General features: G+C 38.9%; 1 protein-coding gene across 5 annotated transcripts; it reads left to right on the plus strand.

The window, feature by feature from the left end:
• The first annotated feature begins 2 nt into the window (after positions 1–2).
• On the plus strand, positions 3–27,317 carry ZNF143 (zinc finger protein 143). Of its 5 annotated transcripts, none has more exons than XM_084894687.1 (16): positions 3–155; positions 5,079–5,197; positions 5,519–5,611; positions 6,569–6,652; positions 7,174–7,257; positions 9,190–9,386; positions 9,924–9,998; positions 11,265–11,384; positions 12,574–12,649; positions 13,756–13,881; positions 14,324–14,503; positions 16,891–17,118; positions 20,568–20,716; positions 22,539–22,700; positions 25,251–25,397; positions 26,331–27,317. In XM_084894687.1, the coding sequence occupies exons 2-16, from the start codon at positions 5,086–5,088 to the stop codon at positions 26,412–26,414; spliced, it is 1,917 nt and encodes a 638-aa protein (XP_084750813.1). In that variant the 5' UTR covers positions 3–155; positions 5,079–5,085; the 3' UTR covers positions 26,415–27,317. The 5 variants fall into 5 exon arrangements, with proteins under 5 accessions (XP_084750813.1, XP_084750812.1, XP_084750811.1 ...); XM_084894686.1 differs by having other exon boundaries at positions 66–155; positions 7,177–7,257; XM_084894685.1 differs by lacking the exon at positions 3–155 and adding an exon at positions 864–883.
• Positions 27,318–27,912: the final 595 nt, after the last annotated feature.

A 27,912-nucleotide genomic window follows, 5' to 3' on the forward strand; every position in this document is an offset into this window, starting at 1 on the left:
ATGCCTAATGAGCGACGCAGTGGCAGCCCAATGGAAGCTGGGGGCGGGCTTTCAGACTTAGGTATGCGGGTTGCGGGGCTTGGGGGCCGGGCGGCTGTTTCCTGTCCTGGTGCATGGTGGTCGGACGGAGGAATTGTTGGAAAATTTTCTCGGAGGTTCGTATATAAATGTGTTTTTACCCAGTGTGCATTATTCTCCGCCCGGCCGCCGCCCTCAGCGCAGCGGCGCGGGCCCGCTCGGGCCCCGGCCCTGGCTCCGGCTGCTCGGCCTCTGCCGAAGGCCCTTCTGACTTTACGGCCGGCCGCGGCAGCGGCGCCCGGGCAGAAGCGGAGTTTATTAATAACCCGCGGCCGCCACTCTGAGGCGGCGGACCTTTTCTCGCCGCGAACACCACCCCTCCCCCCCGTTGTCTTTTTTTTTTTTTTTTCTTTGCGCGCCGTGCCCCGCCTGTTCCCCTCGGGGGACCGCGGCGGAGAGGGCCGGGAGGGCGGAGACCTCTGGAGCCCGGCGGCGCCTGGCGGCGGGACCTCCACGCGGAGGAGTCCCCAGGCGCTCCCGCGGCGAGGCTCCGCCGGCGGGGCCGCGGGCCGCACCCGGCCCAGCTGTGCTGCGGGCGGCGGGGCGGCCGTGGGTCCGCTCGCACCCGCCTGAGCATTCCCTAGCACCTAGGATTTACTCCCACCTAGATCGTGCGCTGATTATTTGTTTTCCTCAGTTAAATAAACAAATATTTAGGTCACGGAGGCCTCGCACCGAATATTAGAAGTGGTCAATTTTTATCATTCCTCTTTTTTTTTGGTCGGTTTTGGCCAAAGAGGGAACGGATCCTTCGGTTGCTTTTGTAACATGTTACTGTGGAACGTGAACCAGTTTATTTCCTCTTGTAATATTTTAAACGTTCTTTACCCCCGTCCCTGGAATTAACGAAATTAAGAGAGAAAAAAAATAGGAAAAATGCCATTGCTAAACCCATAATATGTTTATAGTGAATTTAAGCTTTTGCTTTGCAAGTGTCTAATCAGCTGGTTGTCCTGCATCTTATTAAATGATAAGTGGTTTTGCTGTAGTTGACAAAAATCTGTGCAATACTTAGCATATCATTATTAAGTGTTTAGACGATAAGGTGATCAAAACCTGATGAGATTATAAGATTTGCATCTAATTCGGGTGTATGTTGGAAATTACCTAGCCTCTCCCACTTTTATTAATAGCTTTATACAATTTTTTGTATAATAGCTTTATGTAATTCACGTACCTTACAATTCACCCATTTAAAGTATAATTAAGTTAGTTTGGTATATTGAGAGTTGTGCCAGCCCATCACCACCATCAATTTTATAATGTGTTACTCCAAAAAAGAAACTGCCCATTAAGTTACTCCCCATTCCCTTTAATCCTCCCACCCACCCCCTCCCCTACAACTAATCTACAGATTTGCCTATTTTGAACATTTCATATTATTTCCAATATGTGAGCCTTTTTTTTTTTTTTTAATATATTTTATTGATTTTGTGCAGAGAGGAAGGGAGAGAGATAGAGAGTTTAGAAACATCGATGAGAGAGAGTCATCGATCAGCCGCCTCTTGCACACCCCCTACTGAGGATGTGCCCGCAACTAAGGTACATGCCCTTGACCGGAATCGAACCTGGGACCTTTCAGTCCCCAAGCCGACGCTCTATCTATCCATTGAGCCAAACCGGTTTCGGTGCCTTTTTTTTTTTTTTTTTTTTTTTTTAATATATTTTATTGATTTTCTACAGAGAGGAAGTGAGAGAGATAGAGAGTTAGAAACATCGATGAGAGAGAGTCATCGATCAGCTGCCTCTTGCACATCCCCCACTGGGGATATGCCCACAACTAAGGTACATGCCCCTGACCGGAATCGAACCCGGGTCCCTTCAGTCCCCAAGCCGGCGCTCTATCCATTGAGCCAAACCGGTCTCGGCATGTGAGCCTTTTGATTGACTAACTTAGCATAGTATTTGCAAGTTTCCTTCATGTTATATAGCATTATCGATGCTTCGTTTCTTTCTATTGCCATTTCTTTCATGTATGGGCATAATGTGTTCTCTTTATCCATCATCTGTCAATGGCCATACAGATTGTTTCCACTATTTCTCTCTCAATGTTGCTATGAACATTGTGTGTAAGTTGTTGTGTGGACATGTTTTCATTTTTCTTGGTGATTATATATATGTAATTTCTTGGTCATAGTTGGCTACTACTAGTATATTTAACTTTTTGAGAAACTGTCAAATTGTTTTTTAAAGTATGAGAGTTCCCATTTCTTCAAATCCTTGCCAACACTTGTTATTATCAGTCTTTTTGATAAGTAGCCATTTTAGTGGGAATGAAGTGGTATGTCTTAGGGATTTTGATTTGCATTTTCCAATGGCTAATGGTATTGAGCATTTTTTTTCATGTGTTTATTGGCCATTTGTATATCTTCTTTAGAGGCATGTTGATTTTGCTACTCCCCCCCCCCCCCCTTTTTTTTTTTAAATCGGATTGTTTGTCTATTACTGAGTTGTAAGAGGTTTTTATATAGAAGTCCCTTATCAGATACATTATATGCAAAATGTTCACAGCCTTTGGCTGCAAGTGGAGGTATTGCTGTGAAGTAAGGATTCGTTGTGTTCCTCATGGAAAGATGACCTACCTGGCTTGGGGAATTGTACCTCTACTATTACTTCAGCTGATATTAATTATTTGTAATGTACATGCAGTTTATGATCACATGAAGAGAATTTTCTGAGTCCTGAGGTTTTACTCATTTTTGACATTTTTAATATAATTTTTGCTTTTTTGTTTTAACCTGAGGTTTCACCTAGTTCTGAGTCTTTTTGCTCCTTGCTTTATTTCAGACAGATTTTTTTAAGATTTGGGTTACATGTGACATTGCTCCTTTCTATTCTTAATTTGTGAGATAGTATTTTAAACTTTATTGTGGTCCTGTCTGAGTAGCTCAGTTGGTTAGAGATTCTTCCCCAAACATTAAGGTTGTGGGTTCAATCCCCAATCATACAAGAAGGGCACATACAAGAAGCAACGATTAAATACATTAATAAATGGAACAACAAATCAATGTGTTTCTCTCAAATAAAAAATTTTTAAAAATTAAAAATATAAACTTTCTAATACTCTTAATCAAAATTATTTTGTTTTTAAGATGGGTTTAGACCGAGAAATCTCCCTCATAGAAAAGAAAATTTTGAAAACAATAATAAACTTTTCTCCATACTTCTCCATGGATCTAAACCCATTTTAAAATTGTGCTGTAGTGGGAACTCTGCACCCTGTGGCAATAATTTGTCTGTTTATGTGTAGACATGGGCATTTAACTCCAAACTATGTTTGTTGCACTTAAAATACCACTTTACTCAGTACTTAACTTTGACTAGTCACTGAATTGAATGGTTTACATATGTACATAAACATATTACCTTCACTGTAAACTTAAGTACTGGAGTTATCCCTATTTTGCAAGTGAGTCAACTGAAGTTAGAGTAACTTGTCCAACTGTTATACAGCAAAGCTGGGACTTGAAGAAAGTCAGTCTGTCAACCTGCCTACCAGGTACCCACCTCTTTAACTTTTAAAATACAATCTGTAGTTCCTAGAATGAAACGGTATTTTGAATACTATACTTAATATGCCATAGCATATATGTTAATGTGCTATTTGTACACGTTTCTAAGTTAAATAATAATGAAAGCATGTGGCCTAATATTGTAAACACAGCGATTTATAAAATATGAAGTAATGGTCACAAGAAATTGGAATCATTAAAATGAATGACACTTTATACATGCTACATAGTACAGTAGTATATTGTGAAAAGTGAGATGCAGTGAAAACAATATTCAAATAAAAGAAGGCCTAATTTTTAATCCATCTGTTAACTAGCCATAATGTCATACAAATTGTATTCATTTATTCAACAAATATTTAGTAAGCAGGTACCATGTGCCAGCCCTTCCAAGAATTCAGGAGTGAATAGGACAGATAGAGGTCTTGGCACCATGGAACTTAGAGTTCAGTTAGAAATTCTGATAAATGAAATTCTCCTATGAAGGAGATAGAGTTGTGTGATAGAGAATAAGGAGGTGGTGGTAGAATGGATACTTCAGATAAGAATTAACACTGAACAATATGTGCAAAAGCAGGAAAAGTTAGGTGTATTACTAGAAACTAGGTCAGCATGGCTGGGTGTATATAATAGAGGACAATTTTAAAGCACTCTGCAACATGAGATACGTTAAACCAGCGTTTTTCAACCGCTGTTCCGCGGCACACTGTTGCCTGGTGTGCCGTAGGTGCAGACAAGACAAGAATTTTATAATTTTTCACTATTTTGTTTACTTAATATTTCATAATAAAGTAATTATAAAATACTTTCTTTGTGTTTATTTGATTCCTATTCAAGAGAATTACTTTATATATAGTCAATATAGGCACAGAGTTAAATTTTTTAACATTTTCTAATGGTGGTGTGCCTCGTGATTTTTTTCATGAAACAAGTGTGCCTTTGCCCAAAAAAGGTTGAAAAACACTGGGCTAGAATAAGGACTTTGGCTTTACTTTGAGAAGTCATCAGGTTTTGAGCCTTCTGTATTGAGAGGAGGCTGTGGGGAGGTTACTGCAGAAGCAAGGAGATAGTTAGGATGCTTTTGCAGTAACATTGGTGATAGGTGGCGGTGGCTTAGATCAAGGAAGTAATGGTGAAAATTGTGAGAAGTGGCCAGATTCAGGATAGATTTCTGAAGACTGAGTCAACAAGATTGCTAGTGGGTTATAAGTGGGAATCTTTAATCATATTAAGTTCAAAGAACTTTTAATTATGGGAATTTTAGACATGGTACAAAACTGATAGGCAAGACTTGTCAGTGTGTTCAATTATGAAAAGCATGCCTTGGACTTTGGATTCTTCTCTTACCCTGCATATTCAGTGAAATTTCAGCTTATTTCAAATATTGTTTACTTCTTAGCATTTTTTTAAAGATTCATAAATGTTCTTTTTAGCATTTATTTCCTATGCATTGTTCTTTGTTCTCAAGTGTCTATATTTTTCTTCAAGGTAAAAAATGTTGTTAGCCCAAATCAATCGAGATTCTCAGGGAATTACGGAGTTTCCTGGAGGAGGAATGGAGGCTCAGCATGTTACCCTGTGCCTGACAGAGGCAGTAACTGTGGCAGGTGAGCAGTCTTGTTGAAGGGATCATGTGGGCTTGGAAATATCATTTATCTTAAGAGAAAATGAAAAATCACAACACTATTTACTTCCCTCTTCTTGTTTATCTAAAGACAACCCAAAGCTAAGCCTTTGGATGGCATTTTTATCTTGATGTGGATGCTGGGTATGGCAGGGCAGGGAAACGTTTTTTGTAAGTACTAGAAAAAGTTCCATTTGAGTCTAAATTAAGCAGTCTGCCTTTTGTCTAATTTTCATTTAAAAAATAACTTAATAGCATGTACATATGATATTATCTTAAGAAAATAACTATCTTTTTATGATAGATGCTGACAATTTAGAAAATATGGAAGGTGTAAGCTTGCAAGCAGTAACACTTGCAGATGGTTCTACCGCTTATATACAACACAATTCTAAAGGTATGTGCCTCATATATGACCCATTGGTTAATGTCAGCAATGTATAATAACTTCAGAGTTGAGCACTTAGCAACTATATATTATCTTAACTTAGCAACTATACCCCTTCCTAATCCCCCCTAAAGATGCTGTATTGCATATGGTGATTCCCAACAGTTTCAGTTTAACTTTTTTTTTTTTTTTAAATGAATATGTTTTTCTGGGGAGAGAGAGAGAGAGAGAGAGAGAGAAAGAGAGAGAGAGAGAGAAATATTGATTGGCTACCTCCTGCATGTCCTCCACTGGGGACTGAGCTCGCAACTTGAGCATATGCCCCAACCTCAAATCGAACCAGTGACCTCTTTTGTGCATGGGAGGACACTCAACCAACTGAGCCACACTGACTGGGCTCAGTTTAACTTAAATATTGTTTTAATAATTTGGGGACACCCTTTGAGATAGTCAGAAAATACTGTGGATTATCAAAATTAGTGAGGGAGGAAGGAGTGTCCCCAACCTAATTCTAGTAAGACCTTTCTTGCTTTTTTAGTTCAAATTATTATTTAATATTTTTAAGAAATATATTCAGGGATGAGAGTGACAGCTGGCCTCACATACACTGACATATTGTCTGTTTCCCAGCTTCCGCTTCCCCCTAGTCAGAGTCCTGTTCCTAGGTGGCTCTGAAAGGCATAGAGAGGTTATACTCATGTAGCCTGCTGAAATGAGCCACTCTTCCTCTTGAACTTGTCTAATTGAAAATTGGAGGGGAGGAAGGATGGCTGAGGGAGGATTTTCTGCTTTCTGTAGGATCACTGGATGTGTTATTGAATTGCCTCAGAACATTGAGGGAAGAATCAAGATGAACATGATCTTAAGTAGTGTATGTTTTTATAGTTGATAATCATTTTGAAATTGTATAAAATTTAAAATTTTTGTTTGTGCTAATTTATTGGCTTAAATGTTTATTTGTTTCAGATGGAAAGCTCATAGATGGGCAGGTCATTCAGTTGGAAGACGGTTCTGCTGCCTATGTTCAACATGTACCCCTACCTAAAAGTAGTAAGTATTTGATACTTCTTACCTTCCTGCTTTTCATACTTCAGTGTTTGCTACCTCAAGCTCCTCTTACTACTTAAACTCAGTCCTGTCTCTAGTCCTCCTCTGAAAGGGAAGATCAGTAGATGTCACATAGAGCTTATAAAGACAATTTAACTTAATTGAGACTTCCTTGCAAAATAATAGAAAAGAACTTACTGGACTGTACTCTGAGATAAGTGTACAACAGTCCTAATATTTCTATTATTTTAGCTAATTCCTACATGTCTCTGACTTTCCCCCCCTTCCTTCTTTTTCTTCTCTCAACTCTTCTTATCCCCTGGTACATATTCCTAATATAAGTAGGAATATCTTAATATCTTTTTACCATTAAACACTTATTCAGAGTAGCTTTACTGAAATTACTTAAATGTTCAAGGACCCAGGGAGCAAGGGTAGTTTTTATAATGTGTTCAGTGATTTGTTTTACTCGTTTGTTGAATGATCAGAAAACATGGGATCTAAATGTAAGCATTGTTCTCGAGCAGGGGACAGTTTACGTCTAGAGGATGGTCAAGCCGTGCAGTTGGAAGATGGAACTACAGCCTTCATTCACCATACCTCCAAAGGTAAAATAGTTTTGTGAATAAAGAAAGGAAGAAATGGAGACGTGGGAAAAATAAGCCCTGCTTTTAGTTGCTGAAGTAGTGTCCTATAAAAGAGGAATTATACTTGTTCTCAAATATAAGATGGCAGGTTTTGGCACAATCTAAGGGAAAACTTTCTGATAATTCGAGCTGTCCTGTAATAATTCCGGATAACAAGTCCCTGTTCCCTGAAGGACTTCAAATAGAGGCTACTTGTAAAATATGAAATTAGCCCTGGCTGGTCTTTTGCCGTGGTTAGAGCATTGGCCCAAGCACTGAAGGGTCATGGTTTCGATTCCCAGTCAAGGGCACATACCTCTGTTGCAGGTTTGATCTCCACCCTGGTCGGGGTGTGTGTGGGAGGCAAGCAATTGATATGACTCTTTCATGTGGATATTTCTCTCTCTCCTTCCCCCTCCATTCTTCCCACTCTCTCTAAAAAGCAATGGAAAAAAATATCTTTGGGTGAAGATTATATATATATATATATATATATATATATATATATATATACACACACACACACACACACACACTCTGTTTCCCCGAAAATAAGACAGTGTCTTATATTAATTTTTGCTCCCAAAGATACGCTAGATCTTATTTTCTGGGGATGTCTTATTTTTCCATGCGCTAGGTCTTATTTTCGGAGGATGTCTTACTTTCTTAAACGTTTTGAAGTTAAATTGTTGGCTTTTTTTCTCTCTTAAATAGAATGTCTTTGCCTATTGTGTTAAAACTAAATAAAAACTAAATGAAGCAAATAGAGCAAAATACTAATGTTTATTAACTTCATGTGGGGAGGACCAGGGAGGGGTGTGAGGTGGAATTCATAGGTGTAAAGAGCACAGCTCTGTAGCAAGATATCTGGGTTCAAATCTTGGTCAGCTATTCTTTAGCAGTGTGACTTTGAGCAAATTACTTAACCTCCCTGTGCTTCAGTTTCATCACCTATAAAATGAGGATTATAATCAGGATTCACATCATAAGGTTGTTGTGATGAAAGAATGTGCAAACATGTAAAGCACTTCAAACAATACTTTCACATAGTAAATGCTTAATGCTAGCTATTGTTATTACTTTAAAAAATATTTTCTTATAGAATAATGCAACATGTCTAGTTGTAAAACCAAAGACAGAAATTTTTTAAAATTATTTTTGTTTCTTTCTATAGATTGTTTCATTTAGGGAAATTTTTAAAATTTTAAAATACTTAAATTTGTAGTAAATTTGTCTAATTAAATATGAGAAAAATAAGCTCTGAAATTTCTCTTTAGCTCTGGCTGAATAGCTTAAGTTGGTTAGAGCATCATCCCAAAAAGTCAAGGTTTTTGGTTCAATCTCTGGTCAGGGTACATACAAGAATCAACCAATGAATACATGAATGGTTAGAACAACAAACTGATGTTTCTATTTATTTATTTCATTTCTCTTTCCCTTCCTCTCTCTAAAAATTAATAAATTTTTTAAAATAATCTTAAAAATGTATTTTTTATTTAGCAGTGGGAGTTAATCATGGGTTCATTTTAGTTGGACAGATATACTATTTCATAATGCTGTGTATAGCTTTGTGTGGTTATTTAAGGGGCGGAAAACCTGGACTTGGAGTCACATTGACATGAATTCAGAACCTTGTTTTTTGACATACTGATTTTAACTATTAATTAATTTTATTTATTTCCTGGTTCCTATGGAAAGTAACTTTACTTCTAAAAACCTCAACTTCCCATTTGTACAGTGGGAGTGGTAAATGTACTTGCCTCCCAGAATCATGAGGATTGACTAAAATAGCACATGTAAAGCATATGAATCAGGGTTCAGTATAACTACTCAGTAAAACTTCATTCCCTTTGAAATATGTAACTGTTCATCAGACTACCTTTAATTTAATGCCATTCTCTTCCATTTCCTCAGATAGTTATGACCAGAGCGCGTTACAGGCAGTTCAGCTGGAAGATGGCACCACAGCTTACATCCACCATGCAGTGCAGGTCCCACAGTCCGATACCATCCTAGCAATTCAGGCTGATGGTACAGTGGCAGGTCTGCACACGGGGGATGCCACGATTGATCCTGAAACCATCAGTGCTTTGGAACAGTATGCAGCAAAGGTACATGATTTTACAATGTCAAGAACAACCTTTATTTTTCATTAAAAGAAAACAAAAAAGTATACTGTATCTGATTAAAAAAAAACTGGCAATTTAGAGTCAGAATCAGACAGCATCAAGGAGAAGATCAGCATCTTAAAGGAAGTATGTAGAAAGAAATATTGGAAGAAAAATAAGGGATGGGATAAGAGCTTATAGAAAATAAGTGGGTGTCGGGTAACTCATAAAAGTTATATTTGAGGATGAGTGAATGCCATAGAGAAATAATAAAGTATAAGCAGAACTTAAGAATTAAGAAGTAGAAATCAGAGATTGGAAAGGCGAAGGAAAGTCTCAATTAAGTTTTACATCAAAAGGGCTTTTCCCCCCTTTATTGAATATATATTTTTCATATAGTTTAAAAGGTTACTTTCCCAGTTTTTATTATGAAAATTTTCACACACAGAAATAAGCAATAATGAACCTTCATGTATTTATCACCTGTCTAAATAATTATCAGAATGTATAACTTTTTTAAGCTTTATTTTATCCCTATAGGTGTCCATTGATGGAAGTGAAAGTATAACAGGTGCTGGGATGATTGGAGAAAGTGAGCAAGAGAAAAAAATGCAGGTATGTAAAGCTACTTTTTTTATATAAGAATTTCTTTCTCAGCATTATTATGCCCTTTTAAGGATTAAAGCAAAAATAGGAAACTTGCCCTGGCCAGTTTTCTTGGTGGTTAGAGTGTAGGCCAATAGACTAAAGGATTGTGGGTTAGGTTCCTGGTCAAGGGTATGTACTTCAGTTGCAGGTTCAATCCCTGGCTTGGTTGGAGTGTGTGCAGGAGACAACTAATTGATATGTCTCTCTCACATTGATATTTCTCTTTCTTTCCCCCCTCCTAAAATATATATAAATATAGATATAGATATATCCCTTGAGTATGTCAAAGAATACCTGTATACAATGGAGATGATACTTGGGTTTTTTTACCTAGAGGGGCAACATAGTTGTCCCCCCTTAATAGTGGTTTCAGATACCCACAATCAACTGCAGTTTAGAAATATTAAATGGAAAATGTGGACAGTCATAAGTTTTAAATTGTGTGTTATTCTGAGTAGCATGAGGAAATCTCACACTGCCCTGCCTAAGATGTGAATTATTTTTTAGTCCAGTGTATCCTCGCTGTATAAACTACCTCCCTCTTAGTCACTTAGAAGCTGTCTCAATTGTCAAATAGACTGTCATTGTATTATAGTACTTTTGTTCATAATAACTATATGAACTTAATCATATTTTCAAACACTTAATGGCCCCAAAGCACAAAAGCAGTGATACTGGCAATTTAGATATGACAAAGAAAAGCCATAAAGTACTTCCTTTAAGTGAAAGTTGCAAGTTCTCAACTTAATAAGGTACTTTATCACCTCATGACATCATCATCATAAGGATGATTACAGTACAATAAGATATTTAGAGAGAGACAAAATTCACATAACTTTATTACAGTATATTATACATGTTGTATTAATTATTATTGTTCACCTCTTACTTTGCCTATTTTATAAATTAAACTTTATCATAAGTATGTAGATATAGAAGAAAATATAGTGCATATAGGGTCCCATCCAGTCTGTGCTTTCAGATATCCACTGAGAGTCTTGTAATGTATCCCTGTGGATAAGGGGGGACTGCTGAAGATCTGTGAGCTCTAGCTACTCCTCATGGATCTCCACTTCTTCCAGAGCCACTAACTTCAGCCATGGAATGGAATTAGCCTAACTGGCTCAGAATGATAAAATCTTCCTACAATGATGACTTAAGTCTGGAAAATAGTAATTTTGTCTATTTTATCCCTGTGTAAACAATTTAAATAATACTTTTTGTTTCATCTAGATTGTCTTACAAGGGCACGCAACAAGAGTTACTGCTAAGTCTCAACAGAGTGGAGAGAAGGCGTTTCGATGTGAATATGATGGATGTGGAAAATTATATACAACAGCTCATCATCTTAAGGTATATATGAAGAAATGCTGGATCTTGTTATGAGAATACCTGGGACATTAAATGCCAACATGATAAATTTGTAGCATTCAAATGCCATTGTTTTCCCTCACTTATGGAGGTATAGATACACACTCACACTCACACTCACACTCACACAAAGACACACAAAAGCCTATGCAGATTCTAGAAAATGTCAACTTTTTGAGGGCTTGGACTATGTTTACTTCATCTCTGTCTACATACTGCCACATGATAAGTTCTCTATGTATTTGAATAAATTTTTGTCAAATGTGAAATTTATAAAATTATATGAGCAGTGTGTATAATCACTTTGTTAACAGTGATTTGCTGAAATCTAGCAAAAGTTGGTGTTAGCTTGTCCCGTTGTCCAAATATACAGACCAAGTACTTTCATTGCAGCTAAACATGATATACTATGACTCAAAAATAATACCTGACAATTACTGAATAACTTACAATGTGGCAGGAAGTGTGTATTTAGCATATTTGAAGTAGCAGCCTCAGAGCCCAGTGTTACTACTTAGCAGTGTGTAACCTTAACATGTTACCTGATCCCTTAGTACCTTATTTTCCTTATCTATAAAATTGGATAATAAAGTATATTCCCGTAAGGTAGTTATGAGAGTTAAATAAAACTATACATGTAAAGTATGGCCTGGAATGTGGTATAAGTTCAATAAATGTTGGCCACTGTCATGATCGTTCATTTGTCACAGCAGTACCCTGTGGTAGATACTATTTATGTCCCCACTTTACAGAGAGTATTTAAGGCTTAGAATAGGCATGTGTCCTGCCACACTCCTAGGCAGTGGTGAAGCCTTGTCTCAGATGGCGGCAAGCAGCAGCTTCTGTATCTTAACCTTCCATTGGGCAGCCTCTCCCTACACTCTGCTCCTGGCTCTCCCCGTGCAATGTTCCATACAGACACCTTTGAGCACTCTAGAAAAACTCACACCTCCACTCTTCCTGCTTCTTATTTAAAATGAGTACTTATTAACATAGAATATTTTGGTTTATATTGAGATTTGAAAAATTATCTTTTTGTGTGCATGTGGTTTTTCTAAACATGCAAAAAACAAAATAATTCAGCAGTGAAAAAAATAAGTTTATGTTGATTGAGACCATCTACCTGAGAAATGCCCAAAGGAAATAGAGTCATTTTGTGTTTTAATGACAGGTTCATGAGAGGTCACACACAGGAGACCGGCCTTATCAGTGTGAGCATCCTGGCTGTGGGAAAGCATTTGCAACAGGTAAAACCATAAATTTGCTTCACTTATGAGTCAAGCAGAGGCAGACCCAAGGCAGGAACTGATCCCTTGCCTTTGTCTGAATTAGCATACACAGAATGACCAGTTTTTCAGTCTGTCCCTTAGCTACCTCTTGTCCTACTGGCTCTATTCTCTCTTTGTTCCCATTTTTCTCCTCAGGCCTATTTTGTTTCTGCCTACTTTGTTTGGTGTTTCACTCCACACCCTGCTTTATTTTAGCAGAAAAAATAAAAGCTGACATAACATTTAACATTAGGATATACCTTAGGAAACCCTGGGGAACTGGAACAGGATGGGTACCTCATTCCATGTCTCAATTCCACTTCAAATTTTTGGGTTATGAGTTATGAGCATCCAATAAGATGGGAACACTTTTGCCCTGACCAGTTTGACTTAGTGGTAGAGCGTCGGTCTATGGACTGAAAGGTCCCGGGTTCGATTCTGGTCAAGGGCATGTACCTTGGTTGTGGGCATATCCCCAGTAGAGGGTGTGCAAGAGGCAGCTGATCAATGACTCTCTCTCATTGATGTTTCTAACTCTCTCTATCCCTCTCTCTTCCTCTCTGTAAAAAAATCAATAAAATATATTAAAAATAAATAAATAAATAAATAATAAAAATATAAAAAAGATGGGAACACTTTTTAAAAAGACACATCCTCTATCCTCTTCTAGACAGAGATGAAACTATTTAATTCCCAGCATGACAATCCTGAGCTATCATACACTTGTATATTTTTTTTTAATTGATTTTAGAGAGGAAGAAAGAGGGGGAGAGAGAGATAGAAACATCAATGATGAAAGAGAATCATTGATCAGCTGTCTCTTGCACACCCCCACACTGGGGACTGATCCCGCAAACCAGGCATGTGCCCTGACTGGGAATTGAACCGTGACCTCCTGGTTCATAGGTCCACACTCAACCACTGAGCCATGCTGGCCAGGGCTCTTATACATGCTCAGTAGTTATTTTGTTGTGCTTGCCTAGTATTATAGCCTTAGTGTTGACTATATTTTTCAATAACTTAATCTCAACGGTCATGGTTAGAGGGGTCTTGTGTAATTAAATTTCTTTTAAATTTTCTTAAAGGTTATGGATTAAAAAGTCATGTCAGAACTCATACAGGAGAAAAGCCATATCGGTGTTCAGAAGATAATTGTACTAAATCCTTTAAAACTTCAGGAGACCTACAGAAACATATCAGGACTCATACAGGTACAGTACTGGTGTGAACAAATCTGTCTAGGCCAGCGGTCTGTGAGGTCTGAAAGGTTGGCGGCCCTGGTCTAGGCAGTCCTTACCTGCAGAGAGGGGACTTGGGGAAGAGTCTCTGAAAGAGTTTCAGGGAGTCATCATCAAGGTTTCTTTTGAATTGAAATTCCATGCCATTTGCTATTTTCACAGGTAAGCTTCTTTCCAGGATGAGGATCCATAACTTTGTTAGATTCTCAAATGGGTCCATATTTCCTATGTAAATTTAAGTTTGGAGTAGAAAATGCTGTTTTTGGGGGGTGGGGGTGGAAAGAAACAATTTGAAAGGGAAGTTCACATACAAGAATTCTAAGATCTTGTCCATGACTCTAAGCAGAATTAAAGAATAAGACATAATTTTTATGTGTTTTTGTACCATTTACTTTATTCCCTTGTGCATTTTCAGGAGAAAGACCCTTTAAATGTAATTTTGAAGGCTGTGGACGGTCTTTTACGACATCAAATATCAGAAAAGTGCATATTAGGACACACACAGGAGAAAGACCTTATTACTGCACAGAACCAGGATGTGGAAGGGCATTTGCCAGTGCAACCAATTATAAAAACCATGTGAGGATACACACAGGTAACAGTCTCTGCATTTTTGGTCCTCTAACTTTTTCTTTTTAGAATAAACATCTTTCCCTGGCCGGTGTGGTTGGGCACCATCCCGTGCACCAAAGGTCACCAGTTCAATTCCCAGTTAGGGCAAATTGTCTGGGTTTCTGGCTCCATCCGAGGTGAGGGGCATGTAGGGGCAGCTGATCTATATTGTGCTCTTTCATCATTGATGTTTCTATCTCTCCCTCTCCCTTCCTCTCTCTTTAAAAATCTGAATAAAGAATAAACACCTTTATTACATGAGTTAAGATAGGAGGGAAGAGGATGTATTTGCCTTTTCAGGCCTTGCCCTCCAGCACATAACCATCTGCTCGGCCACACTGGCCTGTCTGGAGCGATGCATGCAAGAAGCGTCCCCTGCTGGAACTGCTCGTCTAGAAGACTGCTGGTTTTGGCGTTCTTTTTCCTTTCAGCATGCTTCTTATTTTTCTCTGATCATTTTTTGTTTAAAATCTCTTCCTCCTCAGGAGTCAGTTTGGCCCATTTGTAGCACAAATGTTTGTAATTTTGATGCTCCATGTTGTGGATGTATTTTTGGTGGGTGGAAATGGAGAGGTGAATGAAATGGGAGAGTAAAGCAGAATGTGCATTATTTATTTATTTTTTAAATATATATTTTATTGATTTTTTATAGAGAGGAAGGGAGAAAGATAGAGAGCTAGAAACGTCGATGAGAGAGAAACATCGACCAGCTGCCTCTTGCACACCCCCTACCAGGGATGTGCCCGCAACCAATGTACATACCCTTGACCGGAATCGAACCTGGGACTTTTCAGTCCGCAGTCCGACGCTCTACCACTGAGCCAAACCGGTTTTGGCGAGAATGTGCATTATTTTTACAAGAAATTTTAAAATATTTTTATTGCTGATATTAAGAGTAAATTGTGATAGCTCAAAAGACATTTTTACAGGCAGGAGCTTCAGTTGCTTAAGTCATTGTCTCCCAGGCTGCATTCCAAGACCCCTGGGTATTTCTGGACACATTTTCAGGGACCAACAGCAATCCCTTTCCTTTGAACAGTGTCATTAACAAGTTTGAGTATTACTATGGGCAGAGGGGAAGCTTTAAGAGAATCTAAAGAAAATTTGCTTTCTTAGAAAACGATATCACTCAGTCAATAATATAAAAAGAAATTAAAGGGACATGAGTCCATAAGCAAGGAGACTGATCAGGGTTATTTAGAATATTTGAAGTGAGGTAGAGGAAGATATAAATGAAAGACGTTAAAGAGGTATCAGCAAAGGACTTAGTAACCAAATAGTTATGAGGAATAAAGAATAACCTGTCATTCTAGCTTGTGTGATAAAGTTGAATGATGCTAAAATGGGGAAAAGCAGGTTAGAAAGGAAGTGTAGAGGTGTCGCTTAGGAATATATAGGTCTCTGGGTATCCCTCAGCACCTGAACTCTTACCATCTGTATATTTGGTAGAATGATTTGCAAAATTTTTACACAAAATGATGATCCAAATTAAAAACCACTATAACAAGTCTTCTTGTGGGTGCATTTTTCTGTGAAAGGAAAAAGTAGTAGTAAGTTGCATGTGAGTCTCGATGAGAGAACAAATAGTATACTGGAGTCATGTTTCTGATACAGTTATATCTTATACTTGCATTGTATGTTATGTGTTATTGCTATTATTTTCCCTGCATGCTTAAGATAATGTGTTTTCTAAGAAAGTGGAAAATTGTCTATAAAACCCTAAGAGACCTAAAAAGGTGGCTGTAGGTTAGAAGAAAAATTATATTTTGATCATATAATTTGCATTCCTTTTATAACTTTAACATATATCATTTTTGCCCCATCGGCGTGGTTCAATGTTTGAGCATCAATCTATGAACCAAGATGTCATAGTTCGATTCCTGGTTAGGGCACATGCCTGGGTTGTGGGCTCAATCCCCAGTAGGGGGAGTGCAGGAGACAGCCGGTCTATGATGTTTATAAAATCCTTACAGTAAACTGCATTAGTTATAATATTATACTTATTGTCATTATTAGTGTGATATCATTAATCTAGATTAGTTGTAGGTAGGTTAGAGTTTTATCAAAAATTTTAGAGTTGAATTGGGCAACATCTCCATCCTTAATTTTCTCATCCCTTGAAATTAAGGGGAAAGTGGTATTTAGACACAGGATGACACTCAAGGTGCAGACTACTACCTTTTTAATCAAATCAAAAGCATTGTTAGGGAGTCTTTTCTTGTGAGCTGCCTCATGACAGGATAGAAAGGGATTTTGAAACTACTTCTTTTTATAGGCCCCTTTTTCTCCCCCTCCTCACAAGGTATGGAATGATTATGCCTTCATGTGTAAAAGTTTATGTTGTTTTGTTTTTGGCCCTTCTTTACCTAGGGGAAAAGCCATATGTTTGTACAGTCCCTGGGTGTGACAAAAGGTTTACAGAATATTCCAGTTTGTATAAACATCATGTTGTTCACACTCACTCCAAACCTTACAACTGTAACCACTGTGGGAAGACATATAAGCAAATCTCCACGCTGGCCATGCACAAGCGGACCGCCCACAATGACACTGAGCCAATCGAGGAGGAGCAGGAAGCCTTCTTTGAGCCTCCCCCAGGTGAGGATTTTGTCTAGTGTCTCTGTGTTTGAGAATCAACAATGGTTTATGATTTATAGTATTTTCTCAACTGATAGAGCTTCATTTAAATAATCACACACCATTCAATTTACAATTGTGATAAGTGCTATCAAAGAAAGTACTTCAGAATGTATAAGAAGGGAGTTTCCCTCTAGTCTGGACATCAGAGAAAACTTCTCTGAGGAAGTGATTTTTGGAGGTTTTTGATCTAGAGTGTTAGCTAGGTGGAGAGGCAGTGGGAGCTGGAAGGGGAAAGGAGCAAAGGCCAAAAGAAACATTTCAAAAGAGGGACTGGCACATGGAAAAAACCCATTTAAGAGCAAAGTAAATTGGAGACTGAGAGAAGCCTGGCCAGTGTGGCACTTCTGCCTGGGAAGGTGGCATGAAATGAGGCTGGAGAGCCTGGCAGAGGCAGCTAGATTAGGAGTGTGTTAAGGATGTTGATCTTAATCATAAGAGCAGTGAAGCACTCCCAAATAACTCAATTGATTCATGTGCTGTTAGGTAGTGTTGTAGGAGACAACTATCTCTAACTATTTATTTCTAAATAGTTAGAGATAAACTAATTATTTCTAAATAGTTAGAAATAAACTATTTATAATAGTTTATTCTAAATAAAATACTCATTTAGAATAAACTATTGAAAAAATACTTCGGAGAACTACATGCAGTGATTTCAGTTAAATAACTCAGCTTAGGTAAATAGGAAAAATGAATAGATTTTTCTAAAACAAAAACAACTTGGAGATTATCTTAATGTTTCATTGAATACCTCCTAAGTGAGGTAAATTTGAAAATTAAAAAAACAATACACAAAAAACCTTTCCCACCGAAACCCGTTTGGCTCAGTGGATAGAGCGCCAGCCTGTGGACTGAAAGGTCCCAGGTTCGATTCCAGTCAAGGGCATGTACCTTGGTTGCAGGCACATCCCTTGTGGGGGCATGCAAGAGGCAGGTGATTGATGATTCTCTCTCATCAATGTTTCTAACTCTCTATCCCTCTCTTTTCCTCTCTGTAAAAAAATCAATAAAATATATATTTTTTAAAACAACCTTTTTCCCCCATTATTAACAACTGATGAAGCCTTGAAAACATTTAGGTGACCCTACCCGGTTTGGCTCAGTGGATAGACCATCGACCTACAGACTGAAGGATCCCCGGTTTGATCCTGCCAAGGGCACATGCCCAGGTTGTGGGCTCGATTCCCCAGTGGGGGATGTGCGGAGGCAGCCGATCAGTGATTCTCATCATTGATGTTTCTATCTCTCCCTCTCCTTTCCTCTTTAAAATCAATAAAAATATTTTACAAAAAAACAAAACAAAACCATTTAGGTGAAAATGTTGGTTGGAGAGTAAAGGAAAGAACAGATTACTTACTGCTCAGATGATTCTCTAATTTGTTTTCTCAGATATCTGTCACATGATAGTAAGAAAATAATAAACCCCTCAGTCTTGAATATATTGTTTTCTTGCCAAAGCACTGTAAGGGTACATGCTGAATCCTTGCAGTTAGAAAACAGGCTTTCGTGGTGTCAAACTTACACTTTAGGACTTTTTTTAAGTTTCCACAATCTCTTCCTTAAATATAGATACAGAATTTCTTGTATTTAGGAAAATAGTCTATAGTATAATACACCTTCTGTTTTTAAAAAACTAAACTAAAATGTTTTTCCCAGTCTAGAGATGAATTGTGTACCTTTTCTCTCATATGACCCCCTAAGTTTTAAAGCCTATTGGAATAATCTATATCAGCGTTTTTCAACCGCTGTTCCACGGCACACTAGTGTGCCGCGAGATGTTGCCTGGTGTGCCGTAGGTGCAGACAAGACAAGAATTTTATAATTTTTCACTATTTTACTTAATATTTCATAATAAAGTAATTATAAAATACTTTCTTTGTGTTTATTTGATTCCTATTCAAGAGAATTACTTTATATATAGTCAATATAGGCACAGAGTTAAATTTTTTAACATTTTCTAATGGTGGTGTGCCTCGTGATTTTTTTCATGAAACAAGTGTGCCTTTGCCCAAAAAAGGTTGAAAAACACTGATCTATATATAAAAAAGCCTAAGTGACTGTTTGACTGTTCAACTGGTAGCTACGATGCGCACTGACCACCAGGGTGCAGGTGCTCAATGCAGGAGCTGCCCCCTAGTGATCAGTGCACTACCACAGTCACTGCTCAGCTGACCAATAGGCACCAGGCACCAGGCTCATGGCTGGTGAGCCCCACTGCAGCAGCAAGAGCCTCTCCCACAAACACTCCCCCTGCGTGTTCCTTCCCTATCCAGACCGGGATTAGCATGGGACTGACTGGCTTCGAGCCTGCAGCTGCTTCTCGGTTTTGGGTGTGCTGGTATCACCTTAGGACAGGCATGCAGTGAGCCTACCGAGAGATGGTGGTGGCAGGTGCAGCGGGCGGGATAAGCGGGAGAGGTGCCCAGCCAGGGCTTGGGCTCCTCCCCAGCCACCTGCTGCTTCGCACACTGCTGTATCCCTCATGGGATGTAGGACTGCCAGTAGCAGCCGATCCCCACAGGCCAGGCTGAGGGACTCCACCGGTGCATGAGTCCATGCACTGGGGCCTCTTTAGGACAACAAAAAAACAAATGACTGCAATGGAGATTATGCCAGGATGACTATAGCAATATGAGTGAATGCATCAACCACTAACTTCGAGAACTACTCTTAAATTAGCATATTAAGTCCTCCTTTGAAAGAGAAAAATGTATATTTACCCTGTTCCTGCATTTATGAGAGGTGGAAAGAGATAGGAGAGGGGTCGGAAACCTTCCTGGTTGCTAAGTATTGCAGTAATGGACTGTTGAAATTTCTGTTTACTTGCTGGTTCTTTTTGAAATAAAAAAGTGGATGGTGGTTCCTATTCTGTCACTTATTAAATGATTAACCTTATACCAGATAACATGCGATTACATTGTCTTTAAACAATGATGTCATTGTGTACTGATGACTTGCAATCAATTTAGTATTCGTAGTTTGCATTTACACACAGATTTGTGGTTAATGTTTATGGAGATTATCTTATCATTTTTAACAGCTTAAGTGACTATAAGAAATTGCCATAGTGGAAGGATTATTTGCCAGTCAAGTCTTTCTGTATAGTTCTCCCACTGCTCCAACATACATGTGTAGTATCAGTAATTACTCCAACTAAGAGAATAAGTTTTGCAAAATTAGAACCTTTAACTTTGATGTGGAAAGGTTTGATTCAGTCCGCTTTGATTTGCTTTTACTTTGCAAAAATGGAGTTAGAAGAATTGGAAGAAGGTGCTGGAAACTATTTTCATTATGTAGACTATAATACATCTACTTTAATTTGTATAAGTTTCTCTATAATATTTTAAATGTCCTTTGTTTTTTAGCATCTTGGTTGATTGGTCAAATAAATTATTTGTTTTAAACAGGTCAAGGAGAAGATGTTCTTAAAGGGCCCCAGATTACATACGTCACAGGTGTAGAAGGGGATGACGTTGTGTCTACACAAGTAGCCACGGTAACCCAGTCTGGGCTGAGCCAACAGGTTACACTCATATCCCAGGATGGGACTCAGCATGTAAGTACACACCAAAAGCTGAACAAGTTTAGTAATATTTCTCTGAACCTGGGTTTGAAAGTCAGATTACGTCCCACTTGAGGAAATCCTTGAATATCAGAATTTGAGTTTGTAGGCAGTGCTAGCTTTCTAAACGTTTTCCAGTAGCCTGCTGAAAGAGTCTACATGCAGAGAGATTAGTAGAGAGAAGGTTTGTTACTCTAGAACTCAGATGGTGTTACTGGTATAGTTCATGGGCAAGGTGATGAAGGTCATTACCACAGTGAAATTAAGGGCTTGAAAAGTAATGGATGCATGTGAAACACATGTTGACTAACATATCATAAGAATTCTGTTTGAGATTTGGGTATCTAAAATAACCCTATCTGATAAAGAGGTAATATGCAAATTGACCATCATTCCAACACACAAGATGGCCAGCAAGGGAGGACAATTGTGGGCAATTGGGCCTGAAAGAGAGGGCAGTTGGGGGTGATCAAGCCTGCAGGGGAGGGCAGGTAGGGGCGACCAGGCTGGCAGGGGAGGGCAGTTAGGGGTGACCAGGCCGGCAGGGGAGGGCAGTTGGGGGCGACTGGGACAGCAGGGGAGGGCAGTTGAGGATGACCAGGCTTGCAGGGGAGGGAAATTGTAGGGGATGAGTCCTGTAGGGGAGGACAGTTAGGGGCAACCAGGCCAGCAGGGGAGAGCAGTTAGGGGCAACCAGGCTAGCAGGGAAGCAGTTAGGCGTTGATCAGGCTGGCAGGGGAGTGGTTAGGGGATGATCAGGCAGGCAGGCAGGCAGGCGAGAGGTTGGGAGCCAATAGCCCTGGATTGTGAGAAGGCAGTCAGACATCCCTCAAGGGATCCCAGATCAGAGAGGGTGCAGGCTGGGTTGAGGGACACACATCCCCGTGTATGAATTTCATGCACCAGGCTTCTATTCCTATATAATAAAAGGTTAATATGCAAATCGACCTAATGGTGGGACAACTGTTCACTATGACAGGCACTGACCACAAAGGGGGTAGACAATCAATGCAGGAGCTGCCCCCTGGTGGTCAGTGCACTCCCACAGGGGGAGTGCTGCTCAGCCAGAAGCCAGGCTCACAGCTGGTGAGCGCAGTGGTGGTAACAGGATCCGCTTCCCCCGAGTGCACAAATTTCATGTACCGGGCCTCTAGAGTCTCATAAAGATGGGTAAATGGTTGAGTGCTGTGGCAGTCTGGAGGAAGAAGTAAATGATTTTTCCTGAAGGAATTTTGGAAGCCCTTATAGAGAATGGCTATTCAGTTGGATCATGAAAAATATTCATGAGTTTGCAATGCAGAGATTAAAGTAAAGAGCAAAGTCATGAAGATATGATAGACTGTGACACTGTGGGACTGCAGATGGTTAGTTGTGGTGGAGGCTGGTTTGGAAGTACTGGAAGAAGTGTCTGGAGAGGCCGTGAAAGGCAAATCATGAAAGGTCACAAATGCCATGTAATGAACTATAGTGATGGGGAACCACTGGGCATTTAAGCAGAGAGCATATTGAAATTTGTTTTTGTAGAAAGATGTCAAGGTAGAGGGTGATGAGGGAAGGGTTAGACTGGATACCTGGAAAGAAGTATTTGTAGAAAGTCAGATGAGAGAAAAGTAAGGATCTAAATTGGCAGTAGAGATGGAGAGGAGGAAATATGTTTAAGAAATACTCAATTTTCTGATGACCTCCTTCTAAAATAGAAGATGCTTATTTGCTCTCCTCAGAGTAGATTTATAGAAGAGTTAGACCTAGTCCTTCATAAAGATTGTCAAATATAACAAGAAACATTGATTGATTTGTAAAATGCATTGTATTGCAGGTCAACATATCTCAAGCTGACATGCAAGCCATTGGCAATACCATCACAATGGTAACACAGGATGGCACGCCCATCACAGTCCCTGCTCACGATGCAGTCATCTCCTCAGCAGGGACGCACTCTGTTGCTATGGTAACTGCCGAGGGTACAGAAGGACAGCAGGTAATTGCTTTTTTTCCTTTTATATCAAAACATGTCAATATCCAAATTGTTAATAGATGTACATGTGATATAGTAGTTAAGCACAGAATCTTTAGATTGATCCCAGTTTTACAGTTTCTAAGTTATATAACCCTCTGAGTCTGTTTTCATCATCTGTAAAATAGGAGTGTTGCATCTGGCCCATACAACTGACATAAGGATTGATTGAGATAGTGTATTTAAACTACTCAGCCCATTAAGTGTTCATTAATGATAGCTCTTCCTACAATCATCATCCTCAGACCCTTAGGGGAAAATTCATTTGCAAAATTTAGTTTATTTAATATATTCACATAGTTCAAAAATCAGAACGTATGTACAGGCATGCATTGAAAAATCTTCCTTCTGGCACTCTCCCTCCCAGGAGTCCAGGAATACACCCGTGCCTTCCCCTTTCCCTCACACCCAAGTTCCAAAAGCCCTTCCTTTACCTCCATAACTTGTTTCCTAAGCCCATTTATTCTAGGAATTACTTTTTCTACCTCTTAAAAAAATGTTCTCTTACAAAAAAAAAGTCTTCCTACCCCTGCCTCCATTAAGCTAGTTCTTGCCCATAATAAACCACATTTATTAGTTTCTTATGTATTCTTCCAATGATTCTTGAAGCATATACAAACAAATACAGACATTTTCCCCATTTCCTTTTTTTTATGGTAGTAAACTGTTCTTTACTTTGTTGTTTTTATAATATACTAATATATCTAGAAAGTCTATTTCATTATATAGAGAGCTTCCTCATGATATTGATTAATATATTTAAAAACTGTTCTTGGCCGAAACCGGTTTGGCTCAGTGGTAGAGCATTGGTCTGCGGACTGAAAGGTCCCAGGTTCGATTCTGGTCAGGGGCATGTATGTTGGTTGCGGGCACATCCCCGGTAGGGGGTGTGCAAGAGGCAGCTGGTTGGTGTTTCTCTCTCATCAACGTTTCTAGCTCTCTATCTCTCTCCCTTCCTCTCTGTAAAAAATCAATAAAAATATATTTTAAAAAACAACAACAACAACAAAAAGACAACTGTTCTTATACAATGCTGAAGGCAATGTTAAGTTTCACTGCATCTATCTTCACTGAGAGTCGGTCAAAATTAGTTGCTCTCATTCTTCGTAAATTAATTTATATATTTCATACCATTGTAATAAAAATTTCAGCAGCCTTTTTTGATGATACAGATAATTCAATTCTAAAATTTACCTGAATATGCAGAAGATCTATAAAAGCCAAAACAATATTGAAAAAAGAACAAAAATGAAGTTTTTCTACAACCTGAAATACAAAACTCAGAATCTTAAAGCTTCTGGAAAATTGAGTATTTTTGCAGTCTTAGAGTAAAGATGTCTTAGGATACAGAATTTACTAACAAAAGAGAAAGCTGATCAATTGGACTTCATCAAAATTAATTCTGCTTACCAAAAGATACCATTAAGAAAAAGTGCCAAACTGGGAAAAAGTTATTCAGTGTGTGTGTGTGTGTGTGTGTGTGTGTGTGTGTGTGTGTAATCTAAGGGCAGATAAATCTAAGAGCAGACAAAACAAATCTATGCAATAGAAATCAGAAAGTTCTGCTTGGCTTGGGAAGGACATTGATGGCATGGAATATGAAGGAACTGTACTATATCTTGTTTTAGGTGATGGTTTCACAGATGTATCTGTCAAAATGCAATAGAGCACCTAAGATGGGTATTTATTGTTTGCTAATTATACCTTATGCAAAAAAACAAAACACACAAAAAAAAACACACACACACTCACAAAACAACACAATTTTCAGGCTGTCTTATAGAATGGTCCCACCTAAATCAGTTTGCAGCCATTTCCATGGCTCTAGAATACTTGGTTGGGTTTATAACTCAGCTTGGGTAAATATACCTTGTACTAATTACAGTTGCAGGTCTGGAAAGATAGTGACCCTAAAGCAAACATTCTTATGAGCTTATCTGTAGCCTGTGGGCTAGGACAATTCTCTGGAGAGAGAGGAAAATTCTCAGAAGACAAGGCTTTGAGGGCTGGACTGGGATCAGTCTGCTTTCAGTCACTAGGGATATCACAAGAGTGGGAGGACCAGCTGTGGCCATTGTGCAGATATTGCTGATCCACTTGGGGTGTTCAAACTCCACCTGTGGGTTATCTGAAGGGTAGGCTTTAGCATTATTTGTAGTCCAGCGCCTCTAACGTGGCAGGATTGAAACTAAATGTTGTCTCTGCTGTGGTGAGTGTTGCTGAAATCTCCGCTTTTTCAGACTTCCAGCTACTGCTTTCTACCAGAATGATTGGAACTTTCCGATACACTGGCTAGTTCTGGGCGTCTTAAGGAATTGAGAAGAGTTAATACGCAGATTTGGGGGGGTTGCAGGCTCAATCCCCAGTAAGGGGTGAGCAGGAAGCAGTCAATCTATGATTCTCTCTCATCATTGATGTTTCTATCTCTCTCTCCCTCCCTCGCCCTTCCTCTCTGAAATAAATTTATATATATAAAATTATAATTTTAATTCTTTTGTGTATTTTTTGGTTAAGGTTGCAATTGTGGCTCAGGACTTGGCAGCATTCCATACTGCATCATCAGAATTGGGGCACCAGCAGCACAGCCATCACTTAGTAACCACAGAAACCAGACCTCTGACCTTAGTGGCAACATCCAATGGTACCCAGATTGCAGTTCAGGTGAGTCCAGAGGCAACTGTCTTCCATCAACAGCATCACTCAATCTTGTACACTGTGCTTTATGCATAACCTTTACAGGAGGAGGGACATAGAATTATCTGTGTCACTTATTCACTTTAAGGAAATTGCTATGTTCAGGTAGATTCAAAGAGACCAGCACTTTGTTCTTTACTAACTTTGCATATTCTAGGGCGGTGGTCGGCAAACTGCAGCTCTCAAGCCGTGGTTTGCCACTCTGTTAACTAATGATTTTGCCGACCACTGTTCTAGGGGAATTTTTACTGAGAAAAATAAAGCTTCTAGTAAGTATCCCATATACATCAAGCCAGCTATCTTAACTATCAGAATAAAAATCTATTTAGGCCCTAGCTAGTTTGGTTCAGTGGATAGAGCATCGAACTTGCTGACTGAAGGGTACTGAGCTCGATTCTCGATCTAGGGCATGTACCTGGGTTGCAGACTCCTCCCCAGACCGGGCCCTGGTTGGGTCTCGTGCAGGAAACAACCAATCAATGCATTTTTCTCACATAGACTTATCTCTGTCTTCCCCTCTCTCTTTAACTCTAAAAACCAATGGAAAAATATCCTCAGTTGAGGATTAAAAAAAAACACTGATGAAAATTCCAACCATTAGTTTTAATTTAGCTTATGGGCATGGAAGCTAAAGGCTCAGGAAGCTCTCTAAATTATCTCCCTTGGAAAAGATGACTATCTTTTGTCCTTTGCATGTGCAAAAGTTTATCAAAATCCTAAATAAAGAAACCATATTATTCTCCCCTGTAGGAATTGGGTTTGTTTTTGTTTTTATTTTCTCTTACTGATAGAATCAGTGGAGGTGGCTTAACAAGCCCAGGGGCCAGAAATCCCACTTCTGACAAGTAAGATTCCTTTGGCATTATCTTGATTGTGAGCTTGTGTATGTTCCTGTTTCAGCTTGGAGAACAGCCATCTCTGGAAGAAGCCATCAGAATAGCATCCAGGATCCAACAAGGAGAAACACCAGGGCTGGATGACTAATCCTGAGAGCAATAAAGCCAGGGAGCCTTTCATCTTCAGGCAGCAGAGCTCCGGGAGGCCCGGGGCCCAGGAAAACGATAACTTTTCCATTCCTCAACACTGTACACGTTTTTATGCAAGAGTGGAGAACATTTTATTCTTGACACTTTTGTGTATATAACCCGTGGGATAGATTTCCAAATTGATTCATTGTGTACAAGGAAGGATGAAATTAGGGCAGTCCAGTAAATTTTCACATTAATCTTTTTATCACATTGCAGACTCCTAGAGTCTTTATGTAAGACCAGTGAAGTGTTACAGAGTCTTAGGGTGGATTTTTAACCTACTGTGAAAAAACAAAAACAAATAAAGGCTATATCTAAAACGTCAAAGGTTCTATATGTCACACAATCATAATTCCAAAAGCCATCATGGATAATAAAGAATGTAAAGCCTTCAGATATTTCCCCCGGTTAGTAGAGTGTCTGCAGCTTTTGTTCTACTGTATATTTGTCTGTTTTTATTTGTGTCTCATGGTTTGAAGACTGTTTATTAAGGCTTCCATTCCTGTTAATTACCAACTCTTCAAGCTGAAATGCTAATTATATTAGCACTACATTGGATTATGTATAAAATTACAAAGTTTTTTAAAATTAAAAAGCTAAATCCAGTACTTTGGTTTTTGTTAAAGACTTTACTTAGTGTTCATGTTTTTGTTACTGTTTTTAAAAAAATAATGCACTATCAAAGTTTGATCACAATCTGGAGCCCAGATAACAGTGCTGTAATTGGAAATGGCTTTGCTCTGAAAATAAGGTTAGTAGGTTGGTGTAAATTATTTATTTTTTTGCTTATGTACTTTTGTTTTAAAGCTTATTTACCCTAAAGTTTATTATTTTGAATACAGCAATTTTTAAAATGTTACCTTTATATTTGTTTTATTAAATGGGTATGGGGGCAGGGGGAACTGTTACAGAAAATACCACAAATGTAATAGATTATAACCCAACACACGGTTGAGAGTATATTGTAGATCAAGCACCGAATAAGTACTATTCTATACATTTTTATGTACTCATAACAGTTTTGTGAGATATATGGGATTTACAATCCCATATTTGTACAGGAGGAAACTGTGGTTCCAAAGAAGTTAAGCGTCTTACCCAGGCCTATAGCTGTGAAGGGGCAGGGCAAGGACTTGAGAATCCAGACTTTCTGACTCCCAAATCCAGTGTATATTTCACCATGCCACAGCTGCCTTCTCAGATGATAATTTATGGCAAAGATTATCAAGATGAGCTTTGGTTTCTGGTTACCTAATGATCTGAGCACTTGAAAAACCATCTCTAATGTCAGAAATTCAGCTAAAGATTAAAAAAAAGAAGGGGGCGGTGGAGAGTTGTCCTGCAGCAATCACTTAGTCGCGGTCATTCACCATGCTTTGTTTGCTAGAGAGCTGACATGTGGCTGGTTTTCATCTCCAGCTTTACGGTAAATAAGGGGGGGAAAAAGTGAAGCT

Source organism: Pipistrellus hanaki, assembly GCF_964339955.1.
Source record: "Pipistrellus hanaki genome assembly, chromosome: 9".
NCBI classification, from domain to species: domain Eukaryota; kingdom Metazoa; phylum Chordata; class Mammalia; order Chiroptera; family Vespertilionidae; genus Pipistrellus; species Pipistrellus hanaki.